The sequence below is a fragment of the Mytilus trossulus genome, chromosome 12 (genome assembly GCF_036588685.1).
Source record: "Mytilus trossulus isolate FHL-02 chromosome 12, PNRI_Mtr1.1.1.hap1, whole genome shotgun sequence".
Lineage (NCBI taxonomy): Eukaryota > Metazoa > Mollusca > Bivalvia > Mytilida > Mytilidae > Mytilus > Mytilus trossulus.
In genome coordinates, this window is record NC_086384.1 from 51,578,887 (window position 1) to 51,600,385 (window position 21,499).

The 21,499-nt window shown below is 31.8% G+C and overlaps 1 protein-coding gene across 7 annotated transcripts in view; it reads left to right on the top strand.

Moving 5' to 3' along the window:
• LOC134692796 (tripartite motif-containing protein 2-like) overlaps nucleotides 1-17,239 on the top strand; it is a 61,431-nt gene extending 44,192 nt beyond the window's left edge. For 3 of the 7 annotated variants that reach the window (XM_063553339.1, XM_063553338.1, XM_063553341.1), the window contains 3 exons: nucleotides 1,641-1,681; nucleotides 8,573-10,609; nucleotides 11,454-17,239. In XM_063553339.1, the coding sequence (XP_063409409.1) occupies nucleotides 8,575-10,608 (2,034 nt within the window). In that variant the 5' untranslated portion in view covers nucleotides 1,641-1,681; nucleotides 8,573-8,574 and the 3' untranslated portion in view covers nucleotide 10,609; nucleotides 11,454-17,239. Of the gene's footprint in view, nucleotides 1-1,640; nucleotides 1,682-5,252; nucleotides 5,344-8,572; nucleotides 10,610-11,453 lie in introns of those variants that run through there. The other 4 variants (XM_063553337.1, XM_063553342.1, XM_063553335.1 and 1 more) reach the window with 2 other exon arrangements.
• The last annotated feature ends 4,260 nt before the right edge of the window (nucleotides 17,240-21,499 follow it).

A 21,499-nucleotide genomic window follows, 5' to 3' on the forward strand; every position in this document is an offset into this window, starting at 1 on the left:
TGTCATAGATAGATGGATAGTTTATTCTCATAAAACCATGAGGGTATAAAGGATACAGAGAAATTAAAAATTATATACATAAAAAAATACATTAAAAATGCATAAAATTCAAAATTCATTAGTCTCGTACTTTACTATTGATTTAGTTTGTAAAAACTGAAGGTCATTTATTACTGCAACACTTGAATTATATACATTATAATCAAGAAGCTATTATGCTCACAAATCAATAAAACAGTGAACAAATAAGTAGCAGTATGAATGCATATTCTTTTACATGTTTTATTGATGTCATCAGTTTTCAATAGGGTTAGGTCATTGAAATATATCAAAACCTGATTGGAAGGTGGATTAGGGAGAGGGCATTTTGCTTCCCCTCCTTTTGGGGGAAAAATTGGATGATTATCTAGGGAATCATTATAAAGCATGACTCCACCAGGGCCCCCTTTAATGACAGTCAGTAGGTTCCACTTTATGAGAGTTTCTGAGGCTCTTCCACTATTATAAAGATTGTATTTATTTACTGATCTCTGAAGGTGGTACCCAACACTTTCACTAAAATTAATTTGGCTCGTTTAATTTTCATAAAATTTTGACAAAGTATTTTCTTTGACCCTTTGAAATAAATATAAAAATATAAAAAAAATTGAACCAACCATTTTATCAGAAAAATTACACTGGTTATATAGCAGTTTGACAGACACTAATTTTGATCATTGAGAAGCTTAATATTCCCTTACAACGCAACGTAATTAAAACGTTTAGCTGATTTTACAGAGTGATCTCCCTGTAGTGTAAGGTACCACCTATGGACATATGTCTGAATGTCCCTTGTAGAATCTTAAAAAGAGAGTTTTCAAACAAACCAAAGAATGATCTAAATGTTTTACTATAAATAAGATAAGATATTTTTATTCCAATTAAACTGGGCCCATGAAGAGCAAAATAATAACCGGTATATGAATACTAATTATAGATATTTTCTAGTACAATGTATCTTTAAAATTCGAACAATTAACAGTATAACCTCATAATAACTGGTATGACGTACCTTATAGAAGTTTTCTGAAACTTTGCCCAAAGTAAAAAAAATAAAAAATAATGTGTACGACAAAAAAAATATTTTATAAAACTTTGCAATTAAGTGGTTAAAAGCAAGTTGAGTTAGTATTTATGTAATATTGTCTTCAAATTTTTGACGAAAAATGTAATCTCTGAACACAGGATTAATAGCTGAGATCATTACTATTTGTGGGGAAAAAAGAATTCTGTTTTTTTGAGCCCTCATAGTTGCATACTGATTCCTGTTTTCAGAAACAAGGAAGAAAATACATGTTATCAGCTAGTTTCTATAAAAAAAAAGTCAAGGTTATTGCATGTTTTATATAAAATGAGTTAAAATCAATGATTTAGTGCACATTACAGATAAAATATCGCATAGTCAGGACATGTGTTCGTGCATCATTTATTTCCTAACTGTTCATTCACCTACCAAATAACAGCTGTCATTTTAATGAGAGATTATCCCCCTTGGCTATCACACCAGCTGGTTTAGAGATTATTGACCAGAGTTTTATTACCCTCAAGATAAATTGACTTGTCCAGTTTTGTTTTACATGGTTTAGATTTCTTTTAAACAGGATCTTTTGGAGTTAAAAGTGAAATTACTCAAGTGTACAATGTAAGTACTTTTAGAGAGTTGGCACTGTGTTTTGGACTTTGGTACTTTTCACATTTTGAACTTCATTCTTCACACTTGCTGTAGTAATTAACAGTTCCGCATGAAGGAGCACCACTAACTTTTCAATGAAACAATGAGCTAACAGAAATTTACTGTATTAATAATGCTGTATTGTTTTTGTATTTGTATCATATGATTATAAACATATTTGTTGACAGTTCATGTATATCGCAGGGAATATTTGAAGGGGAACATTTACCATGCACATTTTTTCATGTCCAAGATTATTTTATTCATCATTTAAAGAAAGGTCATTAAAAGTGTACAATATAATTCTACATCCCATTAACAAGTTGAATTCTATGCAATGTATATTATGACAACCATTGATCGGTTAGAGCCCAGTATTTGCTTTGCTTTCTCAGCTACAATTATGATATGATTTATTTATTAAGGAAGCCTATCAAATGTTTCATATTGCTTAGGTTTTTTTCCCATTAGAATTTCCATATATGTAGGAGTATCATTATCTTGTTGTTTGCTGGGAAACTTGATAATATTTTAAATGATTTATTTATTATAAAGAAGGCTATATAAATTAACTTAATTAAAGTTTTTTCTATTTATTTATTTAGAGTTATCTCCCTTTATAAAAAATTGTAAATAAAATTTGCAACCTTTTTAAATTGATTTAACATGTTCAGTGGCGGATTCAGGGGGGGGGGGCGTAGAGGGCGTACGCCCCCCCTCCCCCCCCCCCCCCCCCCCCCTTTTGCTCGGACTTTTTTTTTTTTTTTGTAAAATTATTTATCAGACTAGACTTCGTGAACTTCGCCATTTCCCGAGTATTTATTTTTTATACGACAATTCTTTACTTATAAAGATATTTTTCGGTGGTATTTACTGATTGTCAAAGTCGTGTGATTTGCTATGGTGAAGTTGACCAGTGCGTTGAAAAAACGGCAAACGGTCATTTTGAAATCAAAATTACAGTAATAAACATTGCTTAGGCTAAGGATGTCATGACAATCAGGAAACCTTCAATGCAACACAGGATTGAGCAAGAACGTATTGACTTCTTTTTCACTATTCCACCAAACAGAAAGTAATTGTAAATACTCTATAGACTATTGCACTCTCAAGAAAAAGAAGGTTCCACAATATCATTTATCTACGAAAACATGTTTAACCCCAAATGCACCAGCTTATTTTATAGATAACAAAGTTGAATAATAAACCCCTGTCACCCCGCCGCATTTTTGCGATTGTTCCAAGTCAGGAGCCTCTGGCCTTTGTTAGTATTGTATTATGTTATTTTTAGTTTCTTGTGTACAATTTGGAAATTAGTATGGCGTTCATTTTCACTGAACTATATTTGTTAAGGGACCAGCTGAAGGACGCCTCCAGGTGCGGAAATTTCTCGCTACATTGAACACCTATTCGTGACCTTCCGCTGTTGTTTTTCTGTGGTCGGGTTGTTGTCTCTTTGACACATTCCCCATTTCCATTCTCAATTTTAGTATAAGCTCTAGAAAAATTTCAAGTCTCAGGTACAAACCATTTGATTTGAGGAGACAGTCTTATATATTTGAGAGAGAAAAATTGACTCTGATTCTTGCCTTAAACAAAAATTCTGAACCGTATCTGGATTGAAAACAATAGTCTTGTCCAGTTTTTTGCTTTTAAAAACGAAAATTTCCAACAAAATTATTTAGCATGAAATGAACATGATGAAAATGTGGCCGGAGTTTGCGTGTCTGACTTGAATGTCTGTTTCGCCGGACTTATATATATTGAATACTTTGTTACCTGCCTACTGGGTGTGACCTTTATGTCTCCATTTGTCGACCATCATTCTAAATTGGTTGTCATTTCAGACACTTTCGTAATCTTTGTGGGGTTTGGAACCCCTCACTTCGGTTCTCTAAGTTATGTTGGGTGAAACATATCAATCAAAAATTTTGATAAATACTGCTTGTTTTTCTTTTTTAACTCGTGTTGGTCGTATTGTAAATTTCATCGAATGTCCATGTCCATAAAAAATGTCCAACCCTTACACTTTTAATACAGCAACTATAAAATATACATGCCCCAAGCCAGGAACTGTTTAAATTGTGCATATTACACTTATTTTATGTTTTTTTTAGCCGAAAAAAGGTCCCCAAATTTTTTCGCCTCGCTCCGCTCGCCGAAATTTTAAATCTTCGGCCCCCCTTTCCAAAATCCTGGATCCGCCCCTGATGTTCATATGTTGAAAGTGTAAATAATTTAATTATGATAGATATAAAACATGCTTTTAAATTCGGTTTTGTTCTGACAGACAGAATCAATGACTTTCCTAGGTAACATCTGCTCTAAGGAAAGACAACTATATGATAAAAATATTTAATTGGCAGTAACCATAGGCAGATCCTAGGCCATCGCTCCCCCTGTTGTTGGAAAATTTTTGTTGATTAAAAAAGGGAATCACTGAAGAATTACTAGAATCTTTTAGCATCTTATGTTTAAGAAATGATTAAATGTCTTAAGTAAAAAAATAAACCAGACTTTTTGGTAACAGGCAAGAACAACTCTAACATATATGTGTGACAATTTACTCTTGGTTAACAAAAGGAATCATAATTTTATCAGCTTTTGACATTTTATCACTAACATATTTTCTAGACATATTTTATTTTATGGCCTATTTGAGACCCTTATTGGCAGTCAATGTTGTTAAACACCCCTGTAGAAGTTGTAGTCATGTTTCTGATGGCAGTTCTCTTTGATCTTGGATATGCAGTTAGTGGTTTTCTGAAGTCCATCTGGGTTAATAAAAGAAGTTGGCATTGATGCTGGAGCTTAGATTGTTTCAATTGAATTCATTAAGCACTGTATATATTAACTGGCCAAAATTTGAACTTTGAGTGTCCCTGAGGAGATATATTACCATATGTTATATTGTCTATACAAACTGATTAGTTCAGAGCTTCTTGTTAAGAGCTTCTTGTTAAGAGCTTCATGTTCAGAGCTTCTTGTTCAGAGATTCTTGTTCAGAGCTATTCTTGTTCAGAGCTTCTCTTTTAAGAGCTTCTTGTTCAGAGCTATTCTTGTTCAGAGCTTCTTTTTAAGAGCTTCTTGTTCAGAGCTATTCTTGTTAAGAGCTTCTTGTTCAGAGTTTCTTGTGCTGCCTTGTCACCACAGCTTGGTATTCTTGTTCCCCTAGCAATATGAAGGGGCTGTACCATGTTTGAAGAGAGTGAAATCTACTCTCAACTTTCTTCTGCTGCTGTTTTTGTCCCCCTTGTTGTGGACCCTACTTTGTTATGATGGGCCATGGTTGACCAACAAGTGAATTCTTCCAAATTTTTTGTGTGACTTTAGTTTTGTTGGGTTGCTGTTTCATAATTGGTTAACCAACATCAAAGTGACATAGATATTTGTAACAATTTCTTTAACATGCCCTCTTTTTCTGTTGGTTGCCTTTCTCGACCTAGGTAATGAAGAACAAAGGAAACAAGTTTATAAAAAGGGAAAGAAACTGGTAGATGTGTCTCGTGATAAAGTTTCCGTTAAATCAGGAAACACCACTTATCACAGGATGTATATAACATGTTTGTTAAAATAAGTTTTGAAAGTGTAAGTTTTTACAAGGTTGTAGTTGATTACTGTTCTAACAATGGGTAAGTCCTTTGTTAAGTTTTGTCTGGATTTAATTATACTTTGGGGTTTCAATTTTCGTGAAATGAAGAAAAAATTGTGTATATTTTATTTCACGGTTTTGCCAAAGTTTGCAAAAAAAATTATAGAAAGTTTGTGAAAATTTAAATAAGTGAATCTTTGAACATTGGTATCCATGAATGACAAAGAATAATTCTCATTACCTCCAGAAAGTCTTAGAACTTTCACTGTAAAACAAAATATGTAATATAAGAGGCACATATGAGAGTTTTTTCAGGGTGAATTTTGGTTAATTATATAGCGTATCACTTATTAAAGAATAACTGGAGCAGGCCACCTCTGAGGCAGTCAATGGTCCCCCACATAACAATTCCTGGATCCGCCACTGATATTAAACAAAGATTTAAGATAATGAATAAAACTCATACACCTCCTTGAAAGGGTCCCCTTAGTCCTATTTTAACAGAATTCCTTCCTAGAATTGACATGTACATGCCACCTTTTGGTTGTTGGCACCTGATTTCTCAAGAAATAGTTAGGTAGATTAATTTCAGGATATTATAAATAGATAGATTCTAACCTGAATTGTCATATTTTACCATTCAACTTAAACCACTGTACTCTTACTGGAAAGGTTAGTTGGATAAATCTGATACAAATCGTTCAAATTGATGATTATATGAATAATTTATTATGTTTTCATTGAAAACAGCTGATTAATGGCAATAAATAAAATTTTCAAGAATCATGCCAGATAAAATATTCAAGAATCATGCCATTTGGATTTTTTTTTAAATTTTAATTGGAAGTTGTGATGATTAAACATTAAAATCTCTGTCTTTAGTGAAGTGCTCTCAGCAGTTTTATGGTTTACATAAATGTTTGAGTAATTACAGAACCCAATGTATGGTAATTAAAAGTACATTTGTGGGGGGGTTTATAGCCTATGAATTATATTATTTTATGAAATTAAGTCCTGATATACATTTGTATTTCAAGTCATCTTTATCTCTCAGTTCTGTCAAATAAAAGTAAAAATAGTAATTTCAGAAAATGTTCATAAAAGTAATCAGCTAATAAGTTATTATAAACCATGATGACAGTATCGTCTCCTCAAAAGACCAAATGAAACAGAATTATGGGGGTTGTAGTGACAGCCTTCAACAATGAGCAAAGCCATACCTCATAGTCAGCTATAAAAGGCCCCAAAATGACAATTTAAAACAATTCAAACAAGACAACTTATGGCAGGCTAATTTATGAACAAAAAATGAAGGAAAAACAAATATGTAACACATAAACAAACCACAACCATTGAATTACAAGCTCCTGAGAGTGATTTAGGACAGGCACGTACAATTGTTTGTGTCATAGAGATTGAATGCCATGAATTAACCAAACTGCTAACAAGAAGGTTTCTCATAAATATTTCATAAAACATTTAAAGGAACAGGGAAATATTCGGTTATCTGAAAACTTTTAGGCCAGACCAAATTATTATATTATTTTTTATAAAAAAAAATGGTAAAGAGTTAGAGAAATATAGTTTTCAAATTCATTGTATTTTTTTTATCCTATTTATAATTTTAATTTTCAAATTAAGATAATTGCTTTAATTAACTCTCCCCAGGGGCCGATCATGCGCCATTTTTAAAAGTGGAGGGTTCCCACCAAGGACAAAGAAGGGATTCCAACAATATGACCCCATTCAAATGCATTAATCATCAAATAAAAGGGGGTTCAACCCGGGAACCCTCCACCCCCTGGATCCGCCACTACTACCTGGCCAGTGACCATACAGTGACTTAGTTGCTCTTCAACATTTGGTCTCTGGTGGAGTCTATATTACTGATGGGAGTTCTTTTTGATCTTTTTGATCTTGATATGCCTGGAAGTATTATATTGACTTCCATGATATGCCATTATTGGGTTTCTTTAAATTCTTATTTTCATATATAGAACTTTGAAATATGATATTGGGTGTTTCAATTAACTTTTGTCTTAGTGTATTTCAATCTACTAAGTTATAGTATTTGTCAAGTTACTAAAAAGAATGGTAAATTAATATGATTTAGCCTATAAGGATATAAGTATTTCGTGTTAAACATGATTTATATACTTATCGTACCATTGTCTCTTAGTGGTTTGAACTTTTTCATTAGACAAAGAAAAGGAAGAATTTCAAGGTTTTAAAAGATTTCTCATTATGTTGTTAAAACTTAACCATTGAAAACCAGGACGGAAACATAGAATATATTTTTAATTTGACGGAGTATGTTTTTCCTGCTATTTATTATCTGCAATTTGTTGATGTCATTCTCTGATTGACAGTATTTGTTTTATCAACTTAAGACTTGAGACTTGAGATGTGAGATTGAGACTTGAGACTTGAGTTTTCAGACTTGAGATGTGAGATTGAGACTTGAGTTTTAAGACTTGAGAATTGAGTTTTAAGGCTTGAGACTTGAGTTTTAAGACTTGAGATGTGAGATTGAGACTTGAGTTTTGAAACTTGAGTTTTGAGACTTGAGGTTTGAGACTTGAGTTTTTAGACTTGAGACTTGAGATTGAGACTTGAGTTTTGAGACTTGAGGTTTGAGACTTGAGTTTTGAGACTTGAGTTTTTAGACATGAGACTTGAGATTGAGACTTGAGTTTTAAGACTTGAGACTTGAGATTGAGACTTGAGTTTTAAGACTTGAGACTTGAGATTGAGACTTGAGTTTTAAGACTTGAGACTTGAGAATCAAGTGATGGTAAAGAATTCTAGTTAAGGTCAACCTAAAACTTGCAGCGAGTGAGGCATGTGTTTTCTCTCTGCTTAACGTTACGCCTTACTGTGAGTTGATATGTTATGAACTGCATAAAAAAAAACTGTCTCAAATTTGCTTTAGTTTTGTTCCTAGTGGGAAAGGAAATTGTTTTTTTAAAACACCATGTTCCTTTATTCTTAATGATGTACATAATAAGAATCATGCTGTGTTTTCATTATTTTTTGTGATACCAATTTGTATGAAGATAAATCAATAATTTAGATGTTCAATGAAATAAATTTGTGTGTATGCTAAAATGCAGACTTTGGCAAATCAAAGTAATAAAAGATCCAAGAAAATGTAATTTTTATCGCAGTTCATGAAAATTTGTATCCAGGAAAAAACAAATGAACCCATAGTACCAGATATTGCAAAGTTTATTTTCATGATTTTGAACTATTTTATTTTCTATTTTCAGCTATGATGTCATCAACCCTCGTTGAGACTGTATCCATTAACTATGAAGATTTTAATGACAGTTTCCTGACATGTGGGACCTGTTTGTGTGTATACGATAACATTGAACACTCGCCAAAACTACTACCATGCTCTCATACAGTTTGTCGTAGTTGTCTGGACAGAATTGTTGAATCTCAAATACATGACACAGGGTATTTTCGTTGTCCAATCTGCCGAGAACACATAGGAATTCCACGATCTGGAGTAGCCACATTTCCTCCAAGCTTTCTGGTCAATCAGTTATTAGATCTCATGTCGAGGCAAAGACGAGACGTTATACCAAAGTGTTCAACTCATAACAACCAAGAACTGCTCTTTTGTGAGACTTGTGATTCCGTATTTTGTACTTTATGTGCTGGTGGTGAACATAATGGCCGGGGAGCAAGTGAACATACTGTAATTCCCTTTTCAATTGCCATTAAAAGAATGTCAGAAATATTACTATACAAAGCACATTTATGCATAAAAAATCTGAATCATGCTTATGACACTGTTTCTAGTGAGATGCAGAATTTAGAATCGTCGGTAGAGAAGACTGTCGAAGGTATAAATAGATCATTCCAAGATCTCATCGCATTGGTTGATAAAAGGAGACATGAATGCTTACAATGGGTGAGAAAAATACGGGAGGAAAAACGCAAGAACTTACGAGAACAATTAGATATTATTCAGGCTGAGAAAGAAAAAGTTCAGTCTGAATGTGACGGGCTGCAATATCAAGTAGAAGTCAGAAACATAACGAAGAAAATTGGTGATCTTAACGAGAAACTAGATGCAACTTCGAATCTTTCGGAACCTAGGGAAAACTCATTCTTGAAATATGAGTATCGACATAACTCGGCACTGAAAGACATGACAAAGTTATTAAATGAATTCGGGAGGATCAAAACCAGTACAACATTCCCCGCTCTTTGCTCAGGGAAAATTGGAGAGGCTGTGACACATTTGAAATCATCTGTTACCCTTTTGACAGTTGATTACCATGGAAATCCCCGTACAAGTGGGGCAGATCCAGTAGGTGCAGAGGTCAGGTCAGACAAGGGAGAAATCATTGAATCAAAAATTCGTGACAAAGATAATGGAACATACGAAATACAATATGTACCCACCAAGCCTGGGAAAGTGAAAATGTTCATCAGTATATTTAACCGACCTGTTAAGGGAAGTCCTTTTGTAATTGATGTCTCTGAGCACAATAATCCAGTTATGAAATTTGGCTCCTTAGGGAATGGAGAGGAGCATTTACGACAGCCAGTTAGGGTCGTTACAAATAATGACAATAACATTGTGTATGCTTTAGATACTGGCAATTGTAGGATCAAATGTCTTGACAATACTGGTCAATTTAAAAGTCATATAGGACCATTAGGATTAGAAAGTTCGGGAGGTACGGGTCTCGCTCTGACGCCAGAGAAAAACTTGGCTGTAATAAATTGGAGAACTAAATATGTAACTGTGATGAATCCTGATGGAGATCTTCTCTCCAAATTTACACATCAGGACTTTTTGGAACCGATAGATATAGCCGTAAATAGTCGAGGGGAGATCATCGTGGCTGATAATGGTGCAAACCGTGTATTTATGTTTGATGCCAATGGCAAACTTTTGACAACATTTGGTGGGAAAGGAAGTAAAGAAGGACAATTTAAACTTATTTGTGCCATAGTCATAGGAAAATGTGATGAAATCCTTGTTGCAGATCACCGAGTTCAAATATTTAGCCGTGATGGGAAATTTTCCCGTGTGATACCTGACCAGGGTAAAGGTCAGTTTTGTGGATTAAATGTGGATTCTGGTGGATTGATTCTTGCTACAAAAACAGAGAAAACCCAGAGCTACGTTCAAGTGTTGAATTCCAGTGGCAGACTTATGTTTAACATAGATAGCCACCATGACAAACTGAAGCGACCAAGTGGCCTGGCAACCACAACTGACCACCATGTTTATGTGGCTGACCTTGGCAATCACTGTATCAAAAAGTATCGTTATAAATAAGGTAAATACATTTCTTATAAAGATGAAAACATGCTGAATAATCAATCAAAGTATTTTTAATGTGAACTGGCCATTTTATGATCTACTAGAACTAAAATGAATTGTATCTTTAGAATATTTCAGTGAATTCAATATCTTATATTGGTAGCCTGATTAAAGGGTTATACATAAGTGTTATTTGATTTGATTTATTTTCTTTTCAAACTATGCACCATGTTCAATAAAAGGATTAGATATATAGTCATTTTATCTGCATCCTTACAAACTTGTTGTATAGTTTTTACAGAGTCTAGAATTTATTGATTGCAGATTGGCGTGACTTTATCATCCTTGTAGTTTGTATTAAAAGGACATATAAGTTATGTAAATCAATATCAATAGAAAGGATAAGAAAACTGCTTTGATTTCTAAAACTAATGTACTGTGGATTCTGTTATTTTCTTGGAGTGAGGAACAATTGTATTTTCATGTATATTTGATTTTGTGGTTTTGCGGAAAGTCTGCATACAATCCTATAGCAAATGTGCACTTTGGTGGAAAATTTTAATTTGTGGACCCCATTACCCATGAATTCAACAAATATTGGTACTTCACTAATATTAATGAATCCACAGTATTATTGAGGATAGCTAGTCATCAGGGATAAAATTTCCTCAAAGTTGTCAAATGCAGATTTAAGATTTTTGAAAGGAGGAGCACCAGACACAGAATAAATAATATATCAAGGAAGATTTGTTATTGAGTTTATGATAAAAATGATAAACATTTATCATGCAAAGATAGATAACTCTATTTCATTTCTAAATTTTTTTCCAGTCTAAGTTTTATATTATTGTATTTTTCAGAATTCTACAATTTACCAGACAGAAGACACAAAGAGAAGAGTAACAGACATGACAGACAGACAGACAGTGGCCAAACCAGAACCAATTTAAATCAAAATGACCCCAGTTCGCTGATGACCAATGTGCAATGTTCATTTTTCATTGTAAAGCCATACATTTTTTTCACTTACCTACTTTAGCCAGTTGTAAAGCCATGCATTTTTTTCACTTACTTTGGCCATAAGATCATAAATAATTAATTTCACCTAGTTTTGTTAAATTTTGTATTATGTATGATTTAACCATTTATTTATTGATCTTTGAAAAATATAGTTTGATTACTTGAGTACGTGTGAGTCAAAACTCAATTTGCCTGTGTGTTAGGATGTTAATTACCTTGTAAATGTGAAAATAGATACAAACAGAATCTTTAGTCATTCTTTTGTTATCAGTCTCATGACTATCAATATAACTTATGTTACCCTTTCAAGAGGGAGTTGAGGGTTATAGTTGTGTTATTGTTCACCTAGCAGCGTGATTTAACTGATGTTGCCCTTTAAAGAGGAAGTTGAGGGTAATAATAATGTTATATTACCCTTTAAAGAGGATTTTAGTTAAGGGTAATAATAATGTTATTGTTCACCTAGCAGCATGAAATAACCGATGTTGCCCTTTAAAGAGGAAGTTGAGGGTAATAATCATGTTATATTACCCTTTAAAGAGGATTTTAGTGGAGGGTAATAATCATGTTATTGTTCACCTAGCAGAAGATGTTAAATACTTCATATTATTGTCTTTATTAACACACTCAAGTATATTTTCTGTAAATGAAAGTTTTTTTTTCATTATTGTTAATGATTTAAAATGGTGCAGACATTTAAAGTATTTCTCATTTTACAGTTTTAAAATAGTTGAGAAACACATTTAATAAATACCAAAAAAATGTGTATTTTACAAAAATGTTTCAAAAAGATTTCTTATTTCAGAATTTATGTATTTTGGGTAATATTTTCAAAAGTGTACACAAAAATGTATTCATTGGTTAAAATTTCTCCTTACTTTGGAAAATAATCCAATGCATCAAATTATTTGCATTTTTGTGTATGAACAGTCTTTTAGATTCTGTAATAGCAAATTGAATATTTTTTTGGTGAAAAAGACACTTAGCTAAAATATTTGAAATAATTTCTAGGCAAGAAACACAGCCTCTTATTGAAACATTAAAACAGGAAAAAAGTTAAAACAATTTTCAGGGTACATAGAAAAAATGTTTTGTAATGTATGACATTTCTTCTTATGATAAAGAAGATAGAAAATATAATGTTATATAAATCTTTATCAGGACAGCATGATTATATTTTTATCAGGAACTTATGTGATAAATAGAAAATATTATTTAACAAAATATTAGGGTTATTCCATTAAAAACGAATGTGGTCGGATAGGAGGTATATCTATTGATGCATGCAAAATTAAGAAATAGAAGAAAGAAATATTGGTTGTGATAAGATTTTTGTTAACCCTTGGTACTACTATGAGGGTGTTTGGGGACCTTTACTGTCTTGTGCAGTCAGCTAAGCTCCTTTTGTAGCCTCCCACCTCTGTTTTAATGGAATAGGCCTAATTCAGTGTACAGTGTATTTGCAACTAAATGTAATACTTTTTATGTGAAAAAGATTTTTCTAATGTTCTATTTTTCTTTTCTGTACATCTTATTGATTGCATTTTTATCTTATTGGCATAATTATGTGTGCATGTGACAATCAGCATTTAACATCATATCTTGAAAAAAATCATGTGGCTTAATAACATACAAAGAGAGATAACTCTTATTGAAAAACTTGTCACCAGTAGTATTATTATTCTACAGGAAATTTTGTCATAAATAAATATTTCAATTGTGCTTTTCTCAGTATTGTGATAGTATTAATAACCACTGTTCTTGTTTTTTCCATAGAGGGTGGATATGAGAGTACATGCTAAGAATGAAAGATTAAGTTTCAATAATTTTTTTTAAAGCATTTGAAAAAATTAATCCCTGTACATGATTTTTGCTAGAGTTGTGTTTTTTGAAAGTTCAAACTTTTTGCAGTTGTGTATTATTAATTTTTGTTCAAATGATTAATTTAATGGCATTTAAAATATAGATACAAAATAAAGTCTTTATGACAAATTTACAATCCTAAAAGTCTGTCTTTCTTCAAATTTTTATATGATATGTAGGAAATTTTCAGGAAATTTTACTGGCCCAAAACATTATTACCTGTCTAAAACTCTAAACTGCAGACCATAGCAGTTACTTGAAAAAACTTCAAATAGTATATTGAACAAATAGTTATAAAATTCATAATTTGGGTTATTTTGAGTTTGAATATTTAAAAAAAAAACAATTCTTGAATACAGCAGTGCAAGATTCAACAACTTTATTCAAAGGGAGATAACTTACAAAACAACTTTATTCAAAGGGAGATAACTTACAAAACAACTTTATTCAAAGGGAGATAACATACAAAACAACTTTATTCAAAGGGAGATAACTTACAAAACAACTTTATTCACAGGGAGATAAATAATAAAATAATTTTCTTGTAAAGATCTACACTGTTGTTTGGTCTCTCAAAGCAAGGTACTTTATACATGATATATAATCCTTGCTGAAAGGAAAAAAATCTCATAATTGTTTATATGACAAATACTGTTGTACAAGGAGATTTTGTTCTTGTTATCTTTATTTAAAGTCATCATGACAAAATTGCTTTTTCACAGGCAAACTGTATTTTATCTATTGTACTAGAATGTATGGAAAGGATTTTTGTTTTCAAACATACAAATATGTAATATTGATAGAAAAAAAGAGAATTTACAAGAGTGATAGCTCAATGACTTTTTGTGACGCAATATTTTATTAACAATAGAAAATTTATGCAATGTACTTAAAGAATTATAAGTTTATGCAGATTGTATTTGTGTATTATAATATACTCTTGCACTGAGTGAGTGGATACTTCATATCATGAGTGTGTAGTTATTTATTTTCTAAGTAGCCAAGTCAATATTTCATAACAAAGCAGACATGGGTTAAAATTGACATGATTAATTATGAATTTCTTCATTATTGACAAGAAAAATATGTTTTTCATTTTAAAACATATTTGTAAATTTGCATCATGAAAAAATCTTAATCAATTATCTAAAATCTTTCTCGACCAATAGACTATTTTCATATTACCGATATTTGCCTCCTGATTCTATATTTTTCAACAAGTTACCTGCTCCTACCACAGAGAAGATATCCTGTAGAAAGAATATAAATTCCACAGTCAAAAGTCAGTTATTGGAAAATTGTCTGTAAGCAAGAAAAAAAAATCTATACTCAAAACATGTTGATTTTTGAAGAAGCACAACAGTCTATTTTTAGAAAGTTCTACCTTTAATGTTTACTTGTCATCTACTGAGATATAAAGACAAATGAGGGTCTGAATGGGGTTTACAGAATAATAACATTGAAAGACTAAAGTGGACCATGAGTACAGAAAAAGGGGGCCAAAAATATAAAAAATAGAGTAAATAGGCTAAAATAATTAGAGAAAATTAGAAAATGTCATGAAAAATAAAAGAATGCAGTAATGGAGTACCCTCATCCAGACCCCAACAAATGAAGAAACCCTATCCAGACCCCCACAAATGAGGTACTGAAAAAAAAGAAGGATTGATGAGCTACTGCTTAAACATACTGTAACAAATTCTGCAAAAATATGTAAAAGATGCCATATATAAAGAAAATTTGAATATTTTCGTTACTTTCTATTTTCGTATCTAGCACTTTCAGTTTTGTTGCAACCAAGTAGCTTTATTTCGCATAAACAAAACTTTAGGACTGTGTCTCTGATTTCTTCAATTATGGAATTTATAGATCTATTTTCTTTAGAATGAATTTATAAATCACAAGTTATATGCTAAAGTGTTTTATACCAAGACGGAAATCTTTTCACAAAAACCTTTAGTATCTATACTGAAATGTTAATGACTTACATGTATTTTTTTTCGTAGAATTTTTGTGAAATGAGTCACAGTAGAAATGTAGAAACTTGTAGACAAGGTCATGTTGAATTTATTTTCCTCTTTATAATGAAACAACATATATTTAGTATCTCTTTCCCTGAGATTTAGAATAAGAATAATTTTTCCAATTTTCTTCCAAATATGGTGATTGATAAAGATGCAGCCAATAGTGGTTTTACCAAAGTTTAGCTATCTCTCCTTTGATATTGTACTTCAGTTTTCTGAATATCTTTTAAAACGAAAAAGTTATCTCCCATTTGATATTGTACTTCAATTGTCTGAATATCTTTTGAAATGACAAAATTATCTCCCCTTTGATATTGTTCTTCAGTTTTCTGAATATCTTTTAAAACGAAAAAGTTATCTCCCATTTGATATTGTACTTCAATTGTCTGAATATCTTTTGAAATGACAAAATTATCTCCCCTTTGATATTGTACTTCAATTGTCTGAATATCTTTTGAAATGACAAAATTATCTCCCCTTTGATATTGTACTTCAATTTTCTGAATATCTTTTGAAATGACAAAATTATCTCCCCTTTGATATTGTACTTCAATTTTCTGAATATCTTTTGAAATGACAAAATTATCTCCCCTTTGATATCCTACTTCAGTTGCCTTAATATCTTGACAAAGTTATAGGTATTTTAATATGATGACCTAACAGTTTCTTTTCCTGATTTAGACTTTTGTGTAACCTTTCTTTAATCATGACTTTATTCTAGACTGTTTATTTACAGATATGAACATTTTTGTTCCATGTCTGACTTTTGTTATGAAGTAGTATTTGATAGTAACGTTTCAGTTAATGGAAATCTTATTTTTAATCTGGTTTTGATAAAATCTTATTCAACGATCATGGTTAAATTTTAACAATATTCTTATATATGAATATAAAACTTGATAGACCTTATTGCTATTTTCCCTCAGTAGCTGGACATCAAAAAGATTATAATAAAATTTGGATGCCACAATAGAAAATTGATTGGCAATGGTTCATGTGTTGCAAATTCCCGAGTCAAGTTTTGCATTTTCCCATATAGCAATAATGTCTATTTATGGATCACAACTCCAAAATCTTTGAATTATTATGAAGAAAATTTCTTTGTAGATATAAAATGATGCAAATGCATTTATAGTCATTTAATTTAAAGCAAGGAAATATGTATCTGCTAAATTGTACTTTGTTTTTTACAGACATTATGACCAGACAATTGTGATTTCTAAGCTCCTTATCCCTATTGCCCCAATGTCCATTTCTTTTTCAACTGAATTTTATGTAAAGAAAAATTATGAAATTTCATTCGGAGATTGCTCTTTTTCATAGACAATTAAAACTTTCTGAATGTTTTATATTTAAAATTATTTCAAGTGGATTCATATATTTTGGCGTGTACCAATTTTCATGGATTAGTCTTAAGATAATACTGTACTTTTATGGATATCAAATCTAAAATTTATTAAAGTCTGCAAACATGCATATAGAAAATTTGAAATTTGAATATTAAAATTTGGGGTCGCTGAAATCCACGAAAAATTAATATCCCATTTAAATAATGAATGCAAAGTAAAAGATATTGTAAGAACTAGAAAATTGTTTTGATGTGGCCTTAGAAAATTCTGTTAATAAATAGTCTGTATTTCCAATAATTAACACTGGTACACTAGCTTTTACATTCTCTGATAGCATCTTTTTGTTTTGTGAATTTTTGATATATTATCAACATTAAAATTCAATCAAGATACTTCTTATTTTTTCTCTATCACCATGGAGCCTTATACATCACTTATTGCTGAAACTAACACCTAGTGGACCTTACACTATCACAAATTAGTGGTTGTGGTTGCCAATGAGACAACTTAAGTCAGCAATTATAGGCCTTCTACAATGAAAAAAAACATACTGTTTTGTCCTGACATGAAAAATGTGAAACAATTTAAACAAGAAAACTTACGACCTTATTTATAACGAAACAATTTATGACATAAACCAACCCAGCCACTGAACCTCAGGCCCTTTTCTTTAGACAGGTGATAATGAATGTGGTGGGGCTTAACATGTTTACGAGCAAGCAATTTTTCCTAACCTGGTGTAACAGCACTGCATAAAGAATTTACTGTAAAAATCAGTTTTAAATGGCACAACTCAAAAGATTGCTTATAGTCACTATTTATAACAAATATAAAAACAAAAGACACAAATATAAAAAAATATAAGAAGAAATGGTATGATTGCCAATGAGATTGGCTCAGGTCATAAAGTTCATACATCTAAACCATAAAATAACGGAATTTACAGTATTCATTACAGATGTAAGCTGGAGGTCACTGCATGGCCTTCAACAATGAAAAAACCAGGCTTTGGATAGGTCACCCCATCATAGGACTAATGTTAGATGCAAACTTGAAAAAAGATTGAATGGTCAAATGAATCATAACATTGAACACAAAATAGAGAATAGAAACGGAGAATATGTAAGAGACAACAACCCTCCCAAAGAGTAAAAAAACAACCAAAGGCCACCAATTGCTCTTCAACACAGCAAGAAAATCCTGCACTTAGAGGTGTGCTTCAACATATCAAATAGAAAATTCTGAAAAAGTTGTGCCAAAAATGGCAAAAATCATATTTGCCTGAAGATAGAAAACCTTAGTATTTCAATTACATGAACTATATTAACAGAAAAAGACAATATAAATAAATGATATTTCATGTAAAGAATAGAAGTGATGACTGTAGGGCTAGTAACACCCTCTGGAAAATATGTCAAGTAGCAGTAGTATCCAGTGATTGTAAAATCTCATCAAAGAAACCAAACTGGTCCGCCGTTCTATCTATAGCTTTGCACCGTCAGTGTAGCAATAAGTGAACACAACAGGGGACCAGTTTACAAAGATACCAGGCTTATGATTAAGTCAGACCACCAATAAAACTATAGAAAGGTAAAAAAGTACCCGACCTGACAAACCATTCAAGAAAATATGCTAAGGCTCCATGTTAAAGACAGTACCTTGACCTATAATGGTTTACTTTTATAAATTGTTAGTTGGATGGAGAGTTGTCTCATTGGAACTCATACCACTTCTTCCTATATCTATTGATTCATGATTAAATGAATAGTTACAACAAGAAGTAAGTATGACAGACACTGATTCAGCAACAAAGTACAACCACTGAATATCAGGCTCCTGATTAAGATTGGCACATAGAGAGTGGTTAAGTATTTTCTTAATGTTCAATTCTTAGCAAAAGTTACATTTCAACAAAATAATAAACAATAAAATATCATTTGAAGAGAGCAGTAGAAATATATGTTTTAGTTTCCTTTAAACTTTACATTAATGAAATTTCAGTAAAGATCTGTCAATTTATCTTCAAATTATCAGAGACACATAAAATGTCAGTGAAATAATTGACTTAGGAGTTGATTGACGTTTTTGTAAAAGTTTATAAAATCTCATCTCATAATTTGAAGATTCATATTCAGAGCCGGATTTAGGATCATTTAGGATAGGGGGCCTTGGTCCTACCTTTTATTGGAAAAAAAATTGTTGATTTTATAGGGAATCACTGAAGCATGACTACTCTTTAAGGCAGTCAGTGGGCCCCCACTTATTGAAATTTCTGGATGTGCCAGTGATATTGACTTTCAAAAATTGTTCAGCTGAAAGTTTAGGGTATGACATCAAAAGATGTAAGAATAAAAAAAAATAATTCAAATAGTTTGGGGGTGGGGGGTTGAACTGCTGCAAGATTTGGTTATCTGACTTTTGATGTTTACATATATCCATATGGGTAAATCAATTTTTTTCAAATTAAGTTAAGAGGGGGTTAGGGGGTCAGTGAAAAAACTATGTGAATTAAGTTTTTTATCCTTCATTGAACTTTTGGTGTCATACCTTAGTTGTATAGCATTAAAGATTTAATAATACAGTTTGTATATCTTTTGAAAATATCTGGAGTAATCTCCCATTGACCAAATGTAAAAGTTTGCATATTCAAAGTATGAAATGAAAACTTAGACTTGCTACATGTCCCTTCCTAATTATTATTTTTTTTTCAATTTTGCCCCTTTAATAATTTTACTTCTATAACTAGGAGATTACAATTATACTGACATCTGCAGCCTTTCTCCAAGGGCAATCAGTAGGCTGGCACTTATCAGTAAACATATAAATTAGTAAGAGAGAAATATTAGAAAGGGAATTGTAGCAAGTCTAATGAAAACTGTCAGGAGCCTGTAATTCAGTGGTGGTTGTTTGTTGATGTGTTACATTCTTGTTTTTTGTTCATTTTTTTAAAAATAAACCTTATTTCGAGGCCTTTAAAGCTGACTATGTGGAATGGGCTTTGTTCATTGTTGAAGACCATACAGTGACCTATAGTTGTTAATTTCGGTGTCATATATTATATAGTGGTATGTTATAATGATTTTTTATTGGATTTGTCCTTTATTCTTCACTTTTTTTACCATTAATTTCTATTATTTAAAGCCATCCTGAACCTTATCTAATATCTCAGTAATCCATTTGGATGAAGAAATCTCAGTTAAACTTTAAAAGTGTACAAAACATTACATTACCCAGGATCCTTCAAGTTCACAAAATACAGGATCACATGTTCCCTTCTTTAATGCTTTTGGTCATATCTACAGGTACAGTTATTATCCTAACCTAGCATTACCAACATCAGGGTTTTCCCTGCTTTTTGTTTTTTCCCCCTCTACTTTGCCAAAACCAATTATTTTCCACCATCATTCACATGTTTTGGAAAACTTGCATAACCCTCATAGTATCATAGTAGTAGTGAAACTTTAATTGAAAAATACAGAACTTAAATGTACTAAGTTATTCATTTCAAGCTCCCCACAGGAGTTTGTTAAGTAATTTTATGCTGACACTATAGAATTTTATAGTTTGTCTATAGCTGTTATTGAATTTTCAATATACCGTAGATTGACTATTCCTTCTGCCTATGTAGCTAGTGGTGATGGGAGAATTAATGAGAAATTTATGTTAAGGCATTCAGTGCATTGTCATTCAAGGACTAATAAAAATAAACTTTGAAATCGATGTTTCTATCCAGATTCTCATTTGAGTTGTTTATTTATTTATTCCTTGTAGAATTTTACTATAAATAATGTATTTTACTTTTTACAAAACCATGATGCCATATTTGTGTTTTTATCAATAATTCAAAAGCAACCATTTTTTTTGTAAATTGTATATGTAAACATGTATCATAATAGTGTTAAAGCTAGATAAACGGACAAATAAGAGTTTTTTTTAATAGCTGTGCCAGGCCCGTAGCCAGGAATTTCCGAGGGGGGTGGGGGGGCTTCGTTGGACCCACAAACTCGACTTAAACAGTCACAATTGTCCGAACCCCCCCAACCCTCCTGACTACGGGTATGCATGCAGTAGCAAATATTAAACCAGGATATGAGCCTCATTGCTGATTTTTTTTATCAAAATAAACAATACTTTACCATCATTTTCTACATTCTGAATATCCTTAGATAATAGTTCTCCTAAACCAAACTTAGACATGTCCACCAACCAGGACACATTATTTAGACCAAACCAGAGTTGAAATTCGATTTCATGTCATTGATTAAACAAGAATGTGTCCATAGTACACTATTCCAATAATTTCCATTTTCAATGGACCTTGAAATTGGGGTAAAAAATCTACTTTGGCATTTCAATTAAAAAGATCATATCACATGGAACATGTTTACTAAGTTTCAAGTTGATTTGACTTCAACTTCATCAAAAACAACCTTGACCAAAAACTTTAAACTGAAGCAGGACAGACGAACGCACAGACAGACAGACTTACGGACGCACATAAATGGGACATAAAACACAAACATGAAATCTGTTCCATCCGTTACATAGAACAAAACTGGAACAAATCTACACATAGAGGAAATCGTTGGACATGTTCAAATGGATTCATAAACACATTGAAAACTGGTCAAGAAAAAACTAATTCTGAGA